Source organism: Leptinotarsa decemlineata, unplaced genomic scaffold (genome assembly GCF_025532065.1).
Source record: "Leptinotarsa decemlineata unplaced genomic scaffold, Ldec_3_MD MMD2_tig00002974_RagTag_RagTag, whole genome shotgun sequence".
NCBI lineage: Eukaryota > Metazoa > Arthropoda > Insecta > Coleoptera > Chrysomelidae > Leptinotarsa > Leptinotarsa decemlineata.
This window is the reverse complement of record NW_027412578.1, coordinates 4,727,834-4,745,117: the sequence shown is the minus strand read 5'-3', so window position 1 is coordinate 4,745,117 and position 17,284 is coordinate 4,727,834. Positions and strand designations below refer to the sequence as shown.

The 17,284-nt window shown below is 35.1% G+C and overlaps 2 protein-coding genes across 2 annotated transcripts in view; both read left to right on the top strand.

Moving 5' to 3' along the window:
• The first annotated feature begins 3,481 nt into the window (after nucleotides 1-3,481).
• Nucleotides 3,482-10,014, top strand: LOC111505366 (uncharacterized). The gene is made up of 3 exons (XM_074177311.1): nucleotides 3,482-3,908; nucleotides 5,053-7,444; nucleotides 8,432-10,014. Exons 1-3 carry the CDS (start codon nucleotides 3,609-3,611, stop codon nucleotides 9,901-9,903), a joined length of 4,164 nt encoding a protein of 1,387 aa, XP_074033412.1. The 5' UTR covers nucleotides 3,482-3,608; the 3' UTR covers nucleotides 9,904-10,014.
• Nucleotides 10,015-13,617: 3,603 nt separating this feature from the next.
• LOC111505365 (membrane alanyl aminopeptidase) overlaps nucleotides 13,618-17,284 on the top strand; it is a 43,085-nt gene continuing 39,418 nt past the window's right edge. Inside the window, 2 exon segments of the mRNA XM_074177309.1 lie at nucleotides 13,618-13,722; nucleotides 16,595-16,942. Coding sequence (XP_074033410.1) covers nucleotides 16,603-16,942 — 340 coding nt within the window. The 5' untranslated portion in view covers nucleotides 13,618-13,722; nucleotides 16,595-16,602.

Sequence of the window (17,284 nt, the reverse complement as noted above, 5' to 3'; positions counted from 1 at the left end):
TAGAAATGTTCAAGGTGTAGGCTGTATAATTTTTGCTGCCCTTGTCTCTAAAATTGTCATGCCCTACATTATTTTAAATATTCTTTTTTGCGCTTCCTAACAGTTGAAAAAATCACCTCAGTCAAGTTATAAAAAGCTCGTTGCAATAACTTCTGTTGGCAAAATTATCGATGATACCGTCATAAGTATTCTTGTTCATAAACTCTGACTCTATGCAACAAAGAGAAAGGGCGTTCAGTTTTCCTTAGCTCAAGGCCGATCTCAGATAATTTTTCACCCTTTTCAGACAAGAAAAACTTCTCTGACTCAAATAATTTTTGAGAGGAGGAGAGTCATCCGTAAAATTTGTTGCAGACTTCTATCTGTAAGAAATCAGAAAACCGTCATGCCAAAATCTTTTTGATTTCCATGATTTAGCAAAAAATCGTTCCCAAAATTTGCCGCCCCAAAAATCTGCCGCCCTTAGGCTCAAGCCTATTCAGCCTGCTGGTAAATCCGCCACTGCTGTTCACTATCTGTATGTATTGTATGTACCTGGGTAAAATTGTTAAATGCATGGCTATATTTGTGCAGATTTATGTTTACTCTGTATTTGAGCCATTTTATTATGATGTTGTTACTATATTTGTATGAATATGTGTATTGTATATATGGTTGCGTGGTGACTAAAGTGAATTTTGCAGCTTTGTCAATAAGATCCGATGTTTTTAGGACAATAAAGCATATTATCGTCAACTACACGAGCACTACATAAAATATATGTTAATATTAATAAAACACTGAGTATGCGTTTCATTAGGCGTTCACAACCATCACGTTCATGACCGCAGTTTTTCGGGTTCCACTTGTTTGCAAGCGTTACTGTCGTAGACCCGAGTGGAATGGATCATGAAGCGTTTTGGGCGTTCATGTAAATATTACAAATGGTAGGTTGAAACAATAAAGTAGAAGTTCAAAGAAGTTTGAATGTAATCAAAATGTATTTTATGTAAATATAATATTTGTTAATACGTCGAAATATAGCTCCCTTAAACAATGTCCAGAGACTAGTTCAGATGGAGAGTTGAATGCAATTTCACAAAATTAAAATCGTGGAAACTGAAAAGTTAGGTCACGTATTATTGATTATGAGAGTATAAATCATCTTTATTCAGATGAAGAAATCATGTCATTTCAGGTACATGATTTTCTATTACATATTTCGAAAATGTCATGTCTAATTGCACATCTAGATTATTTAAATTTATTCAATTCAGTTAATTATTCATATCAGATAATTTACCTATTTTATGTGTTATTTTGCATTCATAAAAAAGTTGAGAATTTTACCTAAGCACAGAACATGCTTGTATTGTGTCTATTCTCTCCATTTGAATGAATCCTTACGACCATAGAAAACAAAACAAAAAGTTTTCATATTGTAGGTTATATAATATATTAGAGAGAGAAGGTATAAATTCAATGGACCAAAGGAAGGAGTGAAAACGGGTATTCCATGAATGAATACTCCTTGAAATTTTCGTGTGATATGATAAATTTGTGTCAGTTTTGTGGGGATATTGTTAAACACTGTTGCATTTTGATCGAGGTATACTTTTTTTTTCAATTTGAGCATATTGTGGAGTTTTGGACCAAAGTGTTTTGCACTGTTTGCATGCAAGTCATTGTACTATGAAATGTTCCACTTCGAGCTATTATACAATACCGTATTACCGACTCAGCTAAAGATGTATAACACTCTAAATTTACATATGTATGTACTATAAATGTATGCTTCTCCTATTTTTTTGTCTCCATTATCAAGCTTTGAATGCCATATTTCAAAAATAATTTAAATAATTGCTCCGAAATATTCTCAACGTCAACTTTGTCTCATCTCTTCAGATGGGTTGTTGTGAGCTTGCCGTGAACGAAGGTAATGACGTCATGAGTGACGTTTTCGCCGCGACCACAACGACCGCGGTCGTTGTGTGGAACAGCTAAAGAAGCATTTTGATCGTTGTGAGTGCTTAGTGGAACGCACAGTTGATATATCGTTGAAGAACATACAAATAGGGTTATCGTTCTATACACATCCAAGTTACAAGTACCGTTTACAAGGCGACTTGAATTATAGTGCGTTCCACTAAGCGTTCACAACGATTACGCTCACGACGGCAGTAATTCCCGTTTCACTTGCTTACGAGCTTTACTGTCGTAAACTCAAGTGGAATGGATTATGGAGTGTTTTGGGCGTTCATGTAAATATTACGAATGGTGAGGTTGAAAAAATGAAGTATAAGTTTTTAATAGGTTAGGTAAGCCTTAACAATTAGTTTCAATAATTGCAATCTGACTTCATTTATATGAAAAAAGAAGTATAATTCAATATTTTATATATAATTTCAGTGAAGTTATTAAACAAATTAAGTTTGAATGTAATCAAAATGTCTTTGTGCATGCGCCGCGATAGGGTTCCAGAAACTATTTAAAATGAGTGGAATACAACTTTATAATATTATAATCGTGAATACGGAAAACTTAGACCACGTATTATTGATTATGTAATAAATCGTTATTCAGATGGAGAAATCAAAAGTCATTTCAGGTACATGATTTTCTATCACATATTACACTGTAAATTTCGAAAATATGTCCAATTGCACACCTGTTTGCGCACGATCAGCGTCGGCTTTAGAAACAATAGCTTCTACTGAAATTTCTCTTTCCGAATCAAATAAGGTAACTTTTCTTGTCGCCATATTTAAGCTTTGAAAGTCACATTTCAAAAATTTCGCCTAAATATTTTTAACGTCCATTTGGATCCTCTTCAGATGGGTCGTTGTGAGCTTGCCGTGAGCGAATCTGACGTCATGAGTGACGTTTTCGTTGCGACCACAACGATCGCGGTCGTTATAAGGAATGGCTAAAGGAGCATTATGATCGTTGTTAGTGATTAGTGGAAGGCACGGTGGTTAGTATTATATCGTAGTACTACGATTGTTCACTCTATCGTCTGTCATGCAAACATAGCAACTAACACATTCTTTGCAAAATTTGTATCCGCTTGTGCGAATCTTTGTGATTTCAATTCGTTGATACTATTACGAGTTGGACGTCGCCTTCGATTTAACGGTCTAGTACTATCGCCTAAATAACTTATCATCAGCACAAACGATACTTTCACAATAGGCATTCTGAGAGAACTTTTCTTAAAACAACAAATGCTGATTCGTAGAAATTTCAATGCAAAATATCCTTATTCTTACTTCGTTGTTTTCCAAGAGTGAGGCACCGCAGCCTTGCGGCAATGATCCTCCAGAATAATATTTTCCTTGAATCCTGATTCACCGACAAGACTTCACAGGATTTTAAAAATCAATTTGATATTTCATGGATTTTTCTGAAAGACCACAGAACAGTTTCCTAGAGATAAGACAGGGAGTAAGTACGCAGGTGTATATTAGATTGTTCGACCAATCAGATCAATCTCAACATTATGATTTATAACCTATTTTTTTCAAACAGTACATATCAAAACAACAGTCAATATAGTAATTTAAATCGGTTAATAAATCTCTCTAAAATTTCGTTTTACATTTATTACTGACAAGATCAAAAGTATAGAAATGAATAAAAAAACATTTTTAAAGAATCTTTTGGACCAATGCAAAAATGGGTTCTTTGAGGAAATCTTGCAGCTAGTGAATGAAAACGAGAACTTCTTGGAGAAACTTGATCAAACCTCCGGTATAAAACTCTTGATTAGTTGTTGTAACGCTTGTATTGATACCCCGAAGAGTATATCTGAAGAACATTTGCACAAGTTTTTGAAGTTGATTGTATCCTCTATAAGAGATCCAAATGAAACAGATCAGTTGCGCTACATACAGTCAATATTCCATATACTTAATATGTTAGTTCGTAAGGTAAGTTTGTTTTTTTTTTAATGTCATGTACACTGATTACAAGGTTTCATCATGAGACCCACCTTATCCTTGCTAACCAACAATAACAAAAACTCTTTATCTTGTGAAATTTCTGAAAGTATACTATTTTCTTCACATCTAAGTTCAGTCTGATAAAAAACAGTGAATTGTTCTTTGCGTGTATCTCGTCTCTGATGACTGACATTCAATGCAATCATCAATTTAAATACTTTATAATCTATAAAAAATAGTGTTTCTGTTAACCAGCTGTTGCTCCCTTATGAACAACAACCTTCCGCGCATATTCTTCATCAGGGATTGACCAACAAAAAAGAAAATTTGTTCTAATTGACCCCAGCCAAGTTTGCATAATTTTATTGTCTTGTTAAACTGAATGGCTAATATCAATGCTGATTCAGATAAAGCTTTAATAAATCAGAATAGCACAAATTAAGGTTTTTAGTTCAAACCAGTTAGATATATATTTATTCATGTTTGTATTTATTATGGTTACCAAGAAAAATCTCTGTTTATAGAGGGATAAATCATATCAAGCAATTTACTTGTATATGTATAGAGTTCTATTTTATTTTATGATTTAGAATTTAAGTATGATTTCTTAACAGTTTTTATATGTATATTAGGTTATCTGGTGTCAGTGCTCTATCAGAATTAATTGAAATGATAATGATGCAGACGAGAATAATATGCCATACAAATATACAAATGGATTTTAAACCAAAAATAAAACACAGAGTGCCACAATTAACAAAAACTATGTCATATAGGTATTCATTGATCACCAAAAGGCTTTTGATGTTTAGATGTTAATAATAATGATTATTATTATAATAATAAAAATACTTTGAACGATAAAGGCAGTTTTAAAAAATTTTGTGTAAATCTATTTATTAAAACAACGATAAAAATAAAAACAACAATGCGCAAAATTTTCTAAATGTACAATATTTTTTTAAACCTATTTCTTTCTTATACATTTTCTTCATACTTTTCTTATTTTTTGTTAATGTATATAAAAACTTGTATTACCTCAAGGTTATTACTGTTACAAATAAAGTTTCTGTTATCATTAATAAAACCAGATGTTAGATTTTCTTTTATTAATTCTTTTTTTTTTTTTCAGAATTGCTACAGTATTATCATGGAAATGGAAAATATTTTGATGCCTCCCTTTTTACCATCTGCTATACCCAAGAATCTTAGAGATATCTACGATAGCATTGTTATAATTCTTCACAATTTAGTAGCAAAATGTGCTGTAGAAAATGACAGAAACAACAATGAATCATTGATTTCGATATGCACACTGATTTCAAAAATATGTAGTAAAATGTTAGGATCACTTTATTTGATCAACAGATCTTACAAGTGCTTCTCAAATTTATTATGTTTGAAAATTTCTGTTGATGAGCAAAGAAAGTTTTTTGAAAATGTTCTGCTATTGATAGATAGCAATGAAATTCAGCCAAAGCTAGAAGAATGTTTCAAGTATATTCTTTGTTATTCCACAATTGTCTTGCATAACACACTGAAAACGTTTGATTTCAAACAAGCCTTAGAGTTCTGTAATAGGTTATCTAGTCTAGTGAAAGAGAAATTGATTCATGAGGAGTATGTACATTTGGCACATTTACTAAAGTCATCACTTGTCATTTCACCTGTGGAATTGAAGGATAAATTTCAGACTCTTGTGCAATGCTGCGAAAGTATGAGGATTCTTGATAAAATATGGATAGACTCTGAAAATGGAAAACAGATTAAAGAAAAATTGTTGGCTCTAATCCAGACCATAACATTTTATTACAAATCTAGCGGCACAAAGGAATGGCTACGTTTTTCAGAAGCACTACAACTTGAGATATTAAATTTTGTGGCAAGTGTTTCAATCCACAATTTTATGCATATCCAAATTATTTTAGGTTTGATAGAAATTTATGCACAATTTGGAAGTGTTATTTCGAGTAATTATCACGGAAATTGTTTGAAATTAATGGAAATCTTGTTGAATCAAATAAATCAGTTGAAACAGAAACAATGTGAGGAATGGAAGAAAGCTTGGAATGCTTTTGGAATTGGAGTTTTTAATATCGGAGTTCATCTAGACCGAAGTGGTAATGAAGGGGCATTGCTTTATTTTAGTTTCCTTTTGACTAGTTACATTAATCTGGAAAGTTGGAAGGGTAAAACATATTTGAAATATCCAACACTTTTAAATTGCTTGAAAATCCTCTGTGAATTGCATTCAAATAAGCCAGAAAAATATTTAGGATTGAGTGCTCTGGCTGTTCTTTTATGCCCAAATAATAAAGAAGTCTTTACAGCAGGTTGGGTTAAACTCAAACACAATCAACGTGAAAGTAAATCACCCGGATTTGAAGATATACAAAAAATTACAACTGTGGCGGCATTGAAAATGCTGCAACAGGATGCACCAGAACTTGCGATTGACTTGAACGATTCTGACAAATTGTGTTTATTGAAATTTGAACTAGAGCAATATAAAAAGAGGTGGAAAAGTAAAGTTCCCATAATGGCAGCTGTCCAAGAATTGTGTGAACTATCAAATCTGGAAGGGGTTGTAGAAGCCATTGTAGAAATTTTTGGTGACCATGTACTACCACTACATGAAAATTGTTTAGAGAATTTCACTAGTGTTTTATTCAAGTTTAGAGACAAACTGAAACACACTGGAAACAAGTTAAAACAAGTTCATTTAGCACTATTGTACCATATCTGTTATAAATATAACATGAGGCAAATAATAGCAAAAAATGCTCAGGATATGGAATGGACCTCAATTGTCCCCATAAAAGTACCCGGGGTCATTCCTAGAGATCCAAGTGAAGAATGTGATGTAGTATCTTCATATGAAAGTTTAACATTGGAGAAGTTCACCTGCAACTTGAATAATCTCGATGAAGCACTTACTATTCTTTCAAAAATTATACACGACTTGAATCTTGATGATAATCTCGAATGTGTATTTGCAATTAATTTATATGACCGTCTTATACAAATATCACATGAATACAGGCTACTTCGACATAGAATAAGGAGTTTACAAGCCTCTCAGATGGCCTTAAAAGTAGCGCAGATACAAAACAACTTGGCTGGTATTGTCCAAGCATCAAGTTTCATTGTTGAATTTGCTGATGTCAATAAACTTTACCCTAAAAAACAAATCGAAATGGTAGACAAGTTATTGGAAAGAGCGGACTTTTCAAAAGAACAAAATTTGAGAATTGTTATGACCTATTATATTTGTAAAAGCAAAGCTTTATTCAGTATCGATATTCACGAATCTTACAAAACTTTTCAAATGGCTACGCAGTTGATGGATAATCAAGACAGCAGCAAGGGACTCAGTTCTATCAAGAGTCAGCTTCTTCTGTTGAAATTCAAGTTTTCAAGCCTGCCCTGTTCTCTGGAAATAGAAATTCACAGAAAAAATACGTTGATGGATGTGTATTCAGCTACAGCGATAATGTTTGATGAATACAAAAAAAATCACTTTGGTGAGTATACCATTATAGATATTTTCCATCAAAGCATTTAAAAGCTATAAGATCATAATAAATATAGTTTGAAAAACTAAAAAACACGCTATTAAAGAACATTGAACTAAAAAATTAATTTTTTTTAAAATAAGTTTGAAACAATAACTAACAAAAAATACGAGTATTATTATGTGAAAAAAGCAAAGGGCGCTTGATATACAAAAAATATGGCACAAAGCGCCCACGCTTTTTTCACAATAATACTAGTATTTTTCGTTCGTTATTGTTTTAAGCTTATTTAAAAAAAATATTTTCAACTTTTTAGTTAAATGTTCTTTAAAAGCGTGTTTTTTAGTCTTTTTAAACTATATTTATTTTATCTAAACTTTAGGATCAATCAGCCGTATATTGTTTAGAAAAAATACCAAGCCCAAGGCAGCAGGCACGCAAAGGTGGGTTACAAATGAAGCAGGCGCGCGTGTTAATAAAAAAAAAACTATTTTCAAATGCAGAAATACATGTAAAGTGAGTAGATAGATCAAGCAATAATGTCGATAATTATGTTAAATACAGATACCGAGCTTGAGAGTTACAAGCAAAGAAACAAACATACATACATACAGGTGAAGCTAATAAAAGCGTGTTGAAATAATAATTAAAAAAAAATTGAAATCTTGCAAATGTTATACAGTATTGTCGGACATGGATCTAAAGAAAAAATTGAGTTGCGATTGTAAATATATTGAACATTAGAATTTTTATGCCACTGAAATATTTATAATTTTCTCTTCAAATAATTCAAAATTGTAGAATTTGATATCAGTTTCGGAAGCATCATTAAATACTCTACTTAAACCACTGAAAATACTGCTAAGTAAACGAGGAAACAAATGCTCAGAGGCATAGTGAACATAGAGTGAAATCACATTCATGTCATATACAGTATTTTCTTCATCAACTCATTCAATATTTCACAAAGAAAAAGTAAAACATTTTATTTTTCAGATGATATAAATCCAAATGAAAAGGAGTACGAAACTTCAATAATGCTAGATGCCAGCGAGGAACTAACCAGACTGTACCACTTGATGAAAGTCCCTATTGAAGTACGAACTTACGGCAGAGAAACGTTTCTCCTCACCCAAAAGTTGGTCCTGCCCCTTCGATGTTCAACCTATCTGATGTATCTTGCACACGCTGATCTAATGTCAAGTCGTCTGAACGACTGCCAAGTGAAAATCGATGGTATGGCCAATATTTTGTCTCTTCATAAAACTGAAAAATCGAAAATCATGGAGATTTCTCAGAAAAATTTGTCTCCAACCTCCGAAACGGTATGCACCAACAATTCTATGGAAATTGTTTTGGATTTGCCGATTCATAACCAGTTTTCACCATCATCACCGAAATTTGTGGTTCAGTCCTTCCACATGCCAACTGTGGCAAAACACAAAAAGTCATGCCCTTGTTTCTACTGCATTTGCTTTGAATACCAGACTCTTCTTGTCGAGCAAATCAGAATCAGTGCCTTATTGAGTATCAAGCAGAATAACATGTCAATTGCTCAAAGCTACTTTGAAGGTGCCTTAAATATATACAATTATTACAGCAAGAAGTGGGATTCAAATGATGAAACGATTACAGAGTTCATTCACCATGACCTGAAACCTGATTATAAAAAGGAATTTTTGTCATCCTATGGATATACCTTGTTAAATTTCAGCAGTCACTTGTGTAGGATGAAGATTAAGACTGAATCTTTTAGTACAAATGATAAGTTGATCGACATCTTATCTACATTTAAACTCGACCATGCTTTTTTGTATAATGAGGCAATAGGACAAAAGTTGGGTTATCTCACCGAAACGATAGCTGTAGATCCGCTACATGAAATTCAAAACGATATGGAGTTTTTGTCTGTGAACGATAATGAGGAATTGCAGAAAACTCCTGAATCTAAAAGAACTCAGATTTCTATTCCCGTGAAACCAGTGAGTCCCAGTTTTTCACCTATAGTAAAACCAGGGAAAAAATGCTTGCTATTCAATTTGTCTCCTGAAAATCTCACTGAGCCTTTCAAAGATCTCGGCCCACTTTCTAACCTGAAAACACCAGCTCAAAAAATCAAAATTTACACAGACACCTCCGAAAGAAAAACTCGACAAAGAAAGCCTCAGCTTAGTAGTAATGTTAAGGTTGGACCAAGCAAAGAAACCGTAACATCTGTCGCTTGTGACACAAAAGTTGAAAGTGCCCTGAAGCCAAGAACTAGATTACTGACGGAAAAGCTGAAGCAAGGTTCTAAAAAAAATGAGACATTGACAAGCAAATCTGAAGGAAAAAGCTTAGGAAAAGTTCCGAGTTGTTCCAAAATATCTGTCAAAAAGAATTTGTTGGAGGAATTTCCAACATTAGACAATGAGAGGAGCAACGCACGAAATGGGGCCATTCGAAAGTCTACTCGGAATAAAAATTAGCCCTTTGTATGTGTATTTTAGGATGTATAGTAGTATATTTTGTTTGATGTATATTTTGTATATTTTTGTAAGTTGAAATAAATATTACATTAAAAAGTTGAGATATTTTAACGTTTGTTTGAAGGTGGTTGACAATGTTTCGTGGTGTATTTCATCTGTTCGGACTTCCATTGTCTAATATAATATAAATTGATTTGAAATTCCTGAAAAAATCTGTGAAGAATTGAAAAGATTAATCGAAAAATAACAATGATATTAAACAAAAAACTGAAATTACAAAGAAATAACATACAAGCAACAACCAAAAAATCAAAATCGAGTTGAAAATTAAAAAAATTAAAAATTATTATTAACAAAAAATTAAAATTTGAAATTAAAAGATTCCAAACCAAGTTATGTCACAACGTTTCGATTGTTACTATCCACAATCGTCTTCGGGTGATAACTGAACATATTCTTCCGAGATCTGAGTATTTATAGGTCATTCGAATGCTTTCACCTATCCCCTCTTCCCTCTCCCGCTTCATTGGTTTTGGCGGGAGTTGGTCGTTTTCAGCATGATTAGAGGTTTCCGTATGTTACGTATCTCTACGCTAGCTTGACTAAATGCATTGTTGGATATCATATACGTGGCTTCTTTGAATTTTCTCTTAAACCAGTGTTCCTCCTTGTGGATGATTTCAGCTTGAGCCCACTTGATGTTATGTTGATGAGTCCAAACATGCTCTGCTATTCCAGATTTGCTGGTTTCTCCTCGCTGTGTGTGTTTCTTGTGCTCGGCAATGCGAACTTTCAATGGCCTCTTAGTTTCACCGATGTATGACTCTCCACACTCGCAGGGTATCCGGTAAATGCAATTCTTGGAATCGCAGTCCGCGTTTGGTGGCCTGGTTTTTGTGAGGCTGCTACGGATAGTGTTCCCAGATCTGAAGCAGGTCCTGATGTTATAATTGGACCCAATTCTTCTTAACCTTTCCGATAATCCTCCTTGTGGAGCTTTTGCTGTCTTCTAGCTAAAGGCTGTCCTACCATTACTCTGGAGTAACCATTCCGTTCTACCATCACTCCACCACACCACAAGGAAGAGAAGCCGTCACAACCAGTACTTGTACTTACCTACATCAGAGGATTATCGGAAAGGATAAGAAGAATCGGGTCCAAGTATAACATCAGGACCTGCTTCAGATCTGGGAACACTATCCTTAGCAGCCTCACGAAAACCAGGCTACCAAACGCGGACTGCGATTCCAAGAAATGCATATACCGGATACCCTGCGAGTGTGGAGAATCATACATCGGTGAAACTAAGAGGCCATTGAAAGTTCGCATTGCTGAGCACAAGAAATACACACAGCGAAGAGAAACCAGCAAATCCGTTATAGCAGAGCATGTTTGGATTCATCAATATAACATCAAGTGGGCTCAAGCTGAAATCATCCACAAGGAGGAACACTGGTTTAGGAGGAAATTCAAAGAAGCCGCGTATATGTTGTCCAACAGCGCATTTAGCCAAGCTAGCGTAGAGATACGTAACATATGGAAACCTCTAATCAAGCGGAAAACGACCAACTCCCGCCAAACGGTCATCTCCCGCTAAAACCAATGAAGCGGAGAGAGAGAAGAAAGGATAGGTGAAAGCACTCGAATGACCTATAAATACTCAGATCTCGGAAGAGATCTGAGTATTTATACCGGGGTACCCCTACCCAGCCAGGTAGGGGTACCCCGTGATGGGCGATACTGATGTCTGAGGACTTCATACCGCCAACATCCCCTCAGTCATGAACCCACTTGTCCTTCTTCGACAAAGATCAGCCATAAAGGTAAGGGAGCTGCAGCTGGGCTCCAACCTGAATGAACTCGAGACGATGTGCAGGCGGAATATGTTAAGTTATCACCCGAAGACGAATGTGGATACAATCGAAACGTTGTGACTTAACTTGGTTTGGAATCTTTTAATTTTAATTTTTTGTTAATAATAATTTTTAATTTTCAACTCGTATTAATATTTAAAATTTTTTGATTTTTTGGTTGTTGCTTGTATGTTATTTCTTTGTAATTTCAGTTTTTTGTTTAATAAGATTATTATTTTTCGGTTAATCTTCTTACAGATTCTTTCAGGGATTCCTAATCAATTTATATTATATTAGACAATGGAAGTCCGAACTGATGAAATTGAGATATTTTAATTAAAAGGTTTACTGTACACCAGAAATATTTAATACTAGTACTATGTTGCTGTATCGCTGCTGTTCCAATGTTTTGACAGAATCAGAATCAACGAACTTAGGCGTGCGCATCGTTATAGAACAGAGCTTTCAAAAAATTGTTCTACAGCGCCATCTAGTGGCGAGTTACAGGAAAATTGATAGGCTAAAAACCTCTATGAAAAATTACTTGTACATGTCAAGTTTCATCACGATCGGTTGACCAATGTAGAAGTTTATCACTTACCAATCAACCAACATTCATTTTTATATATTAGTTAAGCGGTTGACAATGTTTCTTGATGAAAGGTAGTGAATTGAACTTTCCTCAAGGAAAAAAGTGTTGAATCCCAAAAGTTGATAAATCATGGTTGTAAAACTGAAGTTTGAAAGTCTCATATGCGATTGAAAGTATCTAACAACTCTTTATTGTGAGATTTTCACAAAATAGGTGCAATATATGTTTCACTTTATATGCGTAATATTGTTTTCGGTTATGGGTGCTGTCTGACTTTGACCATTTTTTCCAAATCTCTGAAAAACAGTGGAACCTCGGGGGCTTATTGAATTTTTTCTTCCATTTTTTTTCATGACTCACATTTCAATCTTAATTGTTTCCTGTACTTGTTTGATATAGAGAAAGGAAGAGACATAGGTACGTTCGATGTTATGAGAAAGAAATACGTTAAATTTTGTAGTTGTTTCAAAAGTTTTGTCCATTTTTCTGAGTCTATCAAACTGTAATATCTCAGCGGATACTTATTCAATTGAATAGAGATAAGCGACATTATTTAAATCAGAGTACCTGATTCTAACGGTGAGAAAGTTATCTAAGTGCTCGAAAAGATGGTAGTCGGTTGGCGATAGGTCTGGGGAGTATGGTGGGTGAGGCAGAACTTCGATGCTCAATTCGTTTAATTTTCGGACGGTGATTTGTCATGGAGCAGGATCGGACATCCTGTGTTGACCAGTTCCATTGGCCGAAAATCGCTTTGCATCATATGGAAATTAGCTGACAAGAGGCAAAAAATTTTAATTTGGTAAAAAATGAACGTGTATAGAGTACAAATTTCTCTATTGATCAGTATGTACGACGACACAGTAGAATATTTATTGAGATATGGAGCTACAAAAACACATGACCTTGAAACGGACAAAACTTTTGTAACAACGGTACCTATAGAAAGCCGGAACCTATCTTTCCCAAAAATTAATTTCTGCTGAAAGGGCACCCTCTCAATTTATTAAAAGAAATAGTTTAAGGTATGAATAGCTATTTATGAATATTTACACTCTTGACAAATACAAAACTCTAATTTTCCACTTAATTTTTATTACAGGATTTTAGATATAAAACTTGAAAAAAAAAGTAATTCTTCTGTTTGCAATGTGTCATTCAATTATATTATCTCTCCAATAGAAATATCAATTGTTTTATAACGGGATAACAAGAAATATTTTATTGATTTTTAATCTTCAATCATAAAAAATTTGATAAGCCATATATTCATAAAGGGTCTAGTAATCTACCTACATCTATTTCATCACTTTTTTTTAATTCGAAAGTTTGTGGTATTAACTGCTAGTCTCTTGGATATATTGCTTGTTGAAGGTAAGACAAAAAAACCATTATTTTATTTTATATGAAGATTCGTTTAATTTTCGACTAAAAAAAATAGTTCGACTCAACCATTAATCAGTGCCACTGTTTTTCGAGTTTGAAAGCCGTGGATTTTTGGAATGTCTTCCTGACGTTTCGCTGGCTAGCTCTTTCAGAAGTTTAACCATCATGGCTTGCTGTCCGATGACTAACTTTTCAGGCTTCGTAAAGAGTATTTATGCCTTGTCAGGTAATCAGTTGTATTGGTACCTGTATGTGTACCTGCACTTGTACCTGTACTTGTACTTGAACCTGGAACATTAACAATCTTGCTGCCTGCTGTTGTCATTCCGTTCATTATTCTCGAATTCCTTAAAATGGGGTTCCATATTTGATTGAGTTTCAACGCTTCTTCTTTTCTGTTAAAATTATCCATGTGTTTGTGGATTTCTATTGCCTCCCGTACTAGTTGGCTATGGTATCCCTAGTTGGGGGCAATTAGTCCTGTGTTTTCAAACAAGATTCTGTGGTCTCCTTCACTCAGTGCGTGTTCTGCCACAGCTGACTTGTCTGTTTGGCCTAGTCTGCAGATCCTTTTATGCTCTTTCAGTCTTGTTCCCATGGATTGTTTGGTGGTTCCGATATACACCTTCCCACAAGTGCACGGTATGCGATAGACCCCCGCTGCTGATATTGGGTCTCTTTTGTCTTTAGCCGACCTGAGGCTTTGTTGTATCTTCCTCGTGGATTTGAAGACTGTTTCGGTGTCGTGTTTATCCAATAGTTTTCCAATTTTGTCCGTGACCCTAGGGTTAAACGGTAGATATGAGCGTGCAACCATCCGATCCTTGTTCGCTTTTTGAACCGTGGTGCTCTTCGGTTTCATGCCTTTCCTGATCTCGGAGGCACTGTATCCATTCGATCTCAAGGTCACTTCGAAGTATTTCAGTTCCCTCTCCAGATGTTCTGGTTAAGATATTCTACGAGCCCGTTCCGTTAGAGTGGAGATGACTCAACCATTATTACCTGATCTTTCTTGAAATATGTGTCGAATGTTGCCTATACTTGATGAAAATTCATGATAGAAGTTTTAATAATATTTAATTGTGAGATTTTTCACAAAATTTGTTTTATAAAATTCAGTTTTTGGAGATTTCCATAATAATATTTTTACAAATGAATGTTTATTAGTTTCATATATTCATTACATACATATCAAACTTCTTCTTTAAATCTCCTCAGATTTTCGTAAAAATTTGGAATCAAGCTCGTCTTACCGTTAACTTCGAAATTATCTAATTAACATATGCTCGATTTCCGTTTTATTTTTTCAATGGGTGAACTTCTCCCCTGTGAAAAATTTACAAAAAATGCAGGTTTAAACATTCTAAGTCAGGTGTGGTGCTACACATTTTTGCTATTCAGATGAGTTATGAGGCGTTGAACTTAAACTTTTAATTCAAAAAGGTTTTGCATTATCGATGAAAAGACAAATTTCAGTGTTGAACACTTTATGTCACTGGTTTATCATATACGTATTATATTATACTCAATATTCATATTTATAATTTATTCAAGTGACACCTCATCGTGGGATTTTCACTAAACAGTTTACAATAGCTTCATCAGGCATGTTCATACTAGAGTATCTCTAAACTTTGACTCCTCTTATTTCACTACTAACGAATTCTTTATATTCTTATTGAAATATTCCATATCATGAATAAGTCCACCTTTGGAAACTTACTTGAGTCTCCCTTGATGAATGTTTCTGGACCGTTCCTTTATAACAGTTCAGACGCTGTACCGACAATCGCACATATCTCATGACGTCACACACAAGCTTTCGACAAATGCACAATTTCGAAATCGCGTATCTTGAAAACGGTGAATGTTATCGATTTGAAATTTTCACTATTATATTCTGGATGACGAGCACTGTCAAAATATTTAAAGAAATGCATAAATTTATTTTACTGAACGAGTTTTATGAAATAAAAAAGTTCCATCGCAAAAGTAGAAAACAAAATTATCTTCAGGAGCATTTTTCGCACGCTATTTCAAAACAGCAGCGGTTCAAAATACCGGTTTCCAAAAACTAATCTTCCCCAAAAGATATTACCTTTTCAGTTCAAACATTATTCATTCAGTGTATATTCTGTGAAATAACCGGTTTTCATATTTTTCACGGCAGGTATGTGACATTAACAAAATTCTGGGTGTGTTTAAACAGTAGGGAGGGTGAGAGAGACCCACAGCACTTAGGTCACATGTGACCCATTGTACATCCTCCCGAGGAGTTGTCCTCCTTGGTCATCGTCCATCCTGTCCTTTCCTGAAAGGTGGACAGGTCACTAGGATACATCTCCTTTATATATTGGCAGGTGTAGGCCAAGACTCGCCGAACACACACTCTCTTTGGCAACCTTGAGATGTCTTACGGTTTTGGAAGGTGCAGCGACATTACTGTAGTTGCGCGGCTTCTTCAACCTTCTTGGGGTTCTCTCCGTGGAGGTACACAAGTGAGGAAGGTTTCCTGCAGGGGCAGCCGGTTCCTTGCCTTCATTCAAGGCGGAGCTCTTGGCGCCCGCCGCAGGAAGTGTCCTTGCTGTTGGAGGAGGAGTGTGGGAGGAGGAGGGTGCACTTATAGTTGCTGACACTCCTGCCTCCTTCGCTCTCTTTCTCCTGTTGACCTCGGCGCCGCAAATGCGCTTACGCCTTGGCCTTTGTATTACATCACGAGGTGACCTGCTATATCCAGCCTCATTCCAAGCGGTAGATTGGAGTGGACATTTCTGTTCATCCCCTGCCACCGACTTAGATTGAGGTGAGCACTTCTGCCCAGCCTCGGGATTGGTTTTTATGCCAATGTTTTTTTTTGCAGAGATTTGAATGGCTTCTTCAACAATCATCCTAATCATCCTGTTTGGATACACGCCATGTGTCTTCTCGCAAATCAACAACACGGGCCTGGAATACCGCCTGCCTAATATTTACATACCAACTCAATACACACTAAATTTACAACTCCCGGAGAGTGCCTTCCTGGCAGAAGACAGCGAATATTCCGGATCTGTCTTGATCGTTTTCAATGTTTCGGAAACAGTTTCTCAAGTCAAAATTCACGCCAATCCTGTTTTACAAATTACCGGGGTGAATCTAGTAGGCATTGGTGAAACAAATTTTACAGTCGAGGATGCCACTGAGATATTGACTATCCATTCAAGCACAGGTAAGTTTTCATTTGGAGAAGATAGGTATAAGGTAACGGGTGATTTTTTAAGAGGTATAGGATTTGATTTTCAAAACAACACAAAAAATTTGAAACAATTGATGAAATATATATTGAAATCGATAGAACGATTAATGTAATTTAATGTTTCAATATGATTTCATGCAAATATTGTCCGCGGCTCCGCTTTAGATGCGCCAGGTCCAATTTTAGCACACTTTCTCTAACATATCGACCGGTATTTCACGTATAAATGCTTCAATATTGGCTTTCAGAGTGTCAGTCGTTGCCGGTTTATCCCTGTAGACATGAGCGTTAACGTGACCTCACAAGAAATAATCC

Bases quoted from the DNA above. Each gene is read 5' to 3' on its own strand.
- LOC111505366 (XM_074177311.1), top strand. From the start codon at position 3,609: ATGAATAAAAAAACATTTTTAAAGAATCTTTTGGACCAATGCAAAAAT. The intron at 3,909-5,052 runs GTAAGTTTGTTT...TTTTTTTTTCAG, and splicing joins TTAATATGTTAGTTCGTAAG to AATTGCTACAGTATTATCAT. The intron at 7,445-8,431 runs GTGAGTATACCA...TTTATTTTTCAG, and splicing joins ATACAAAAAAAATCACTTTG to ATGATATAAATCCAAATGAA.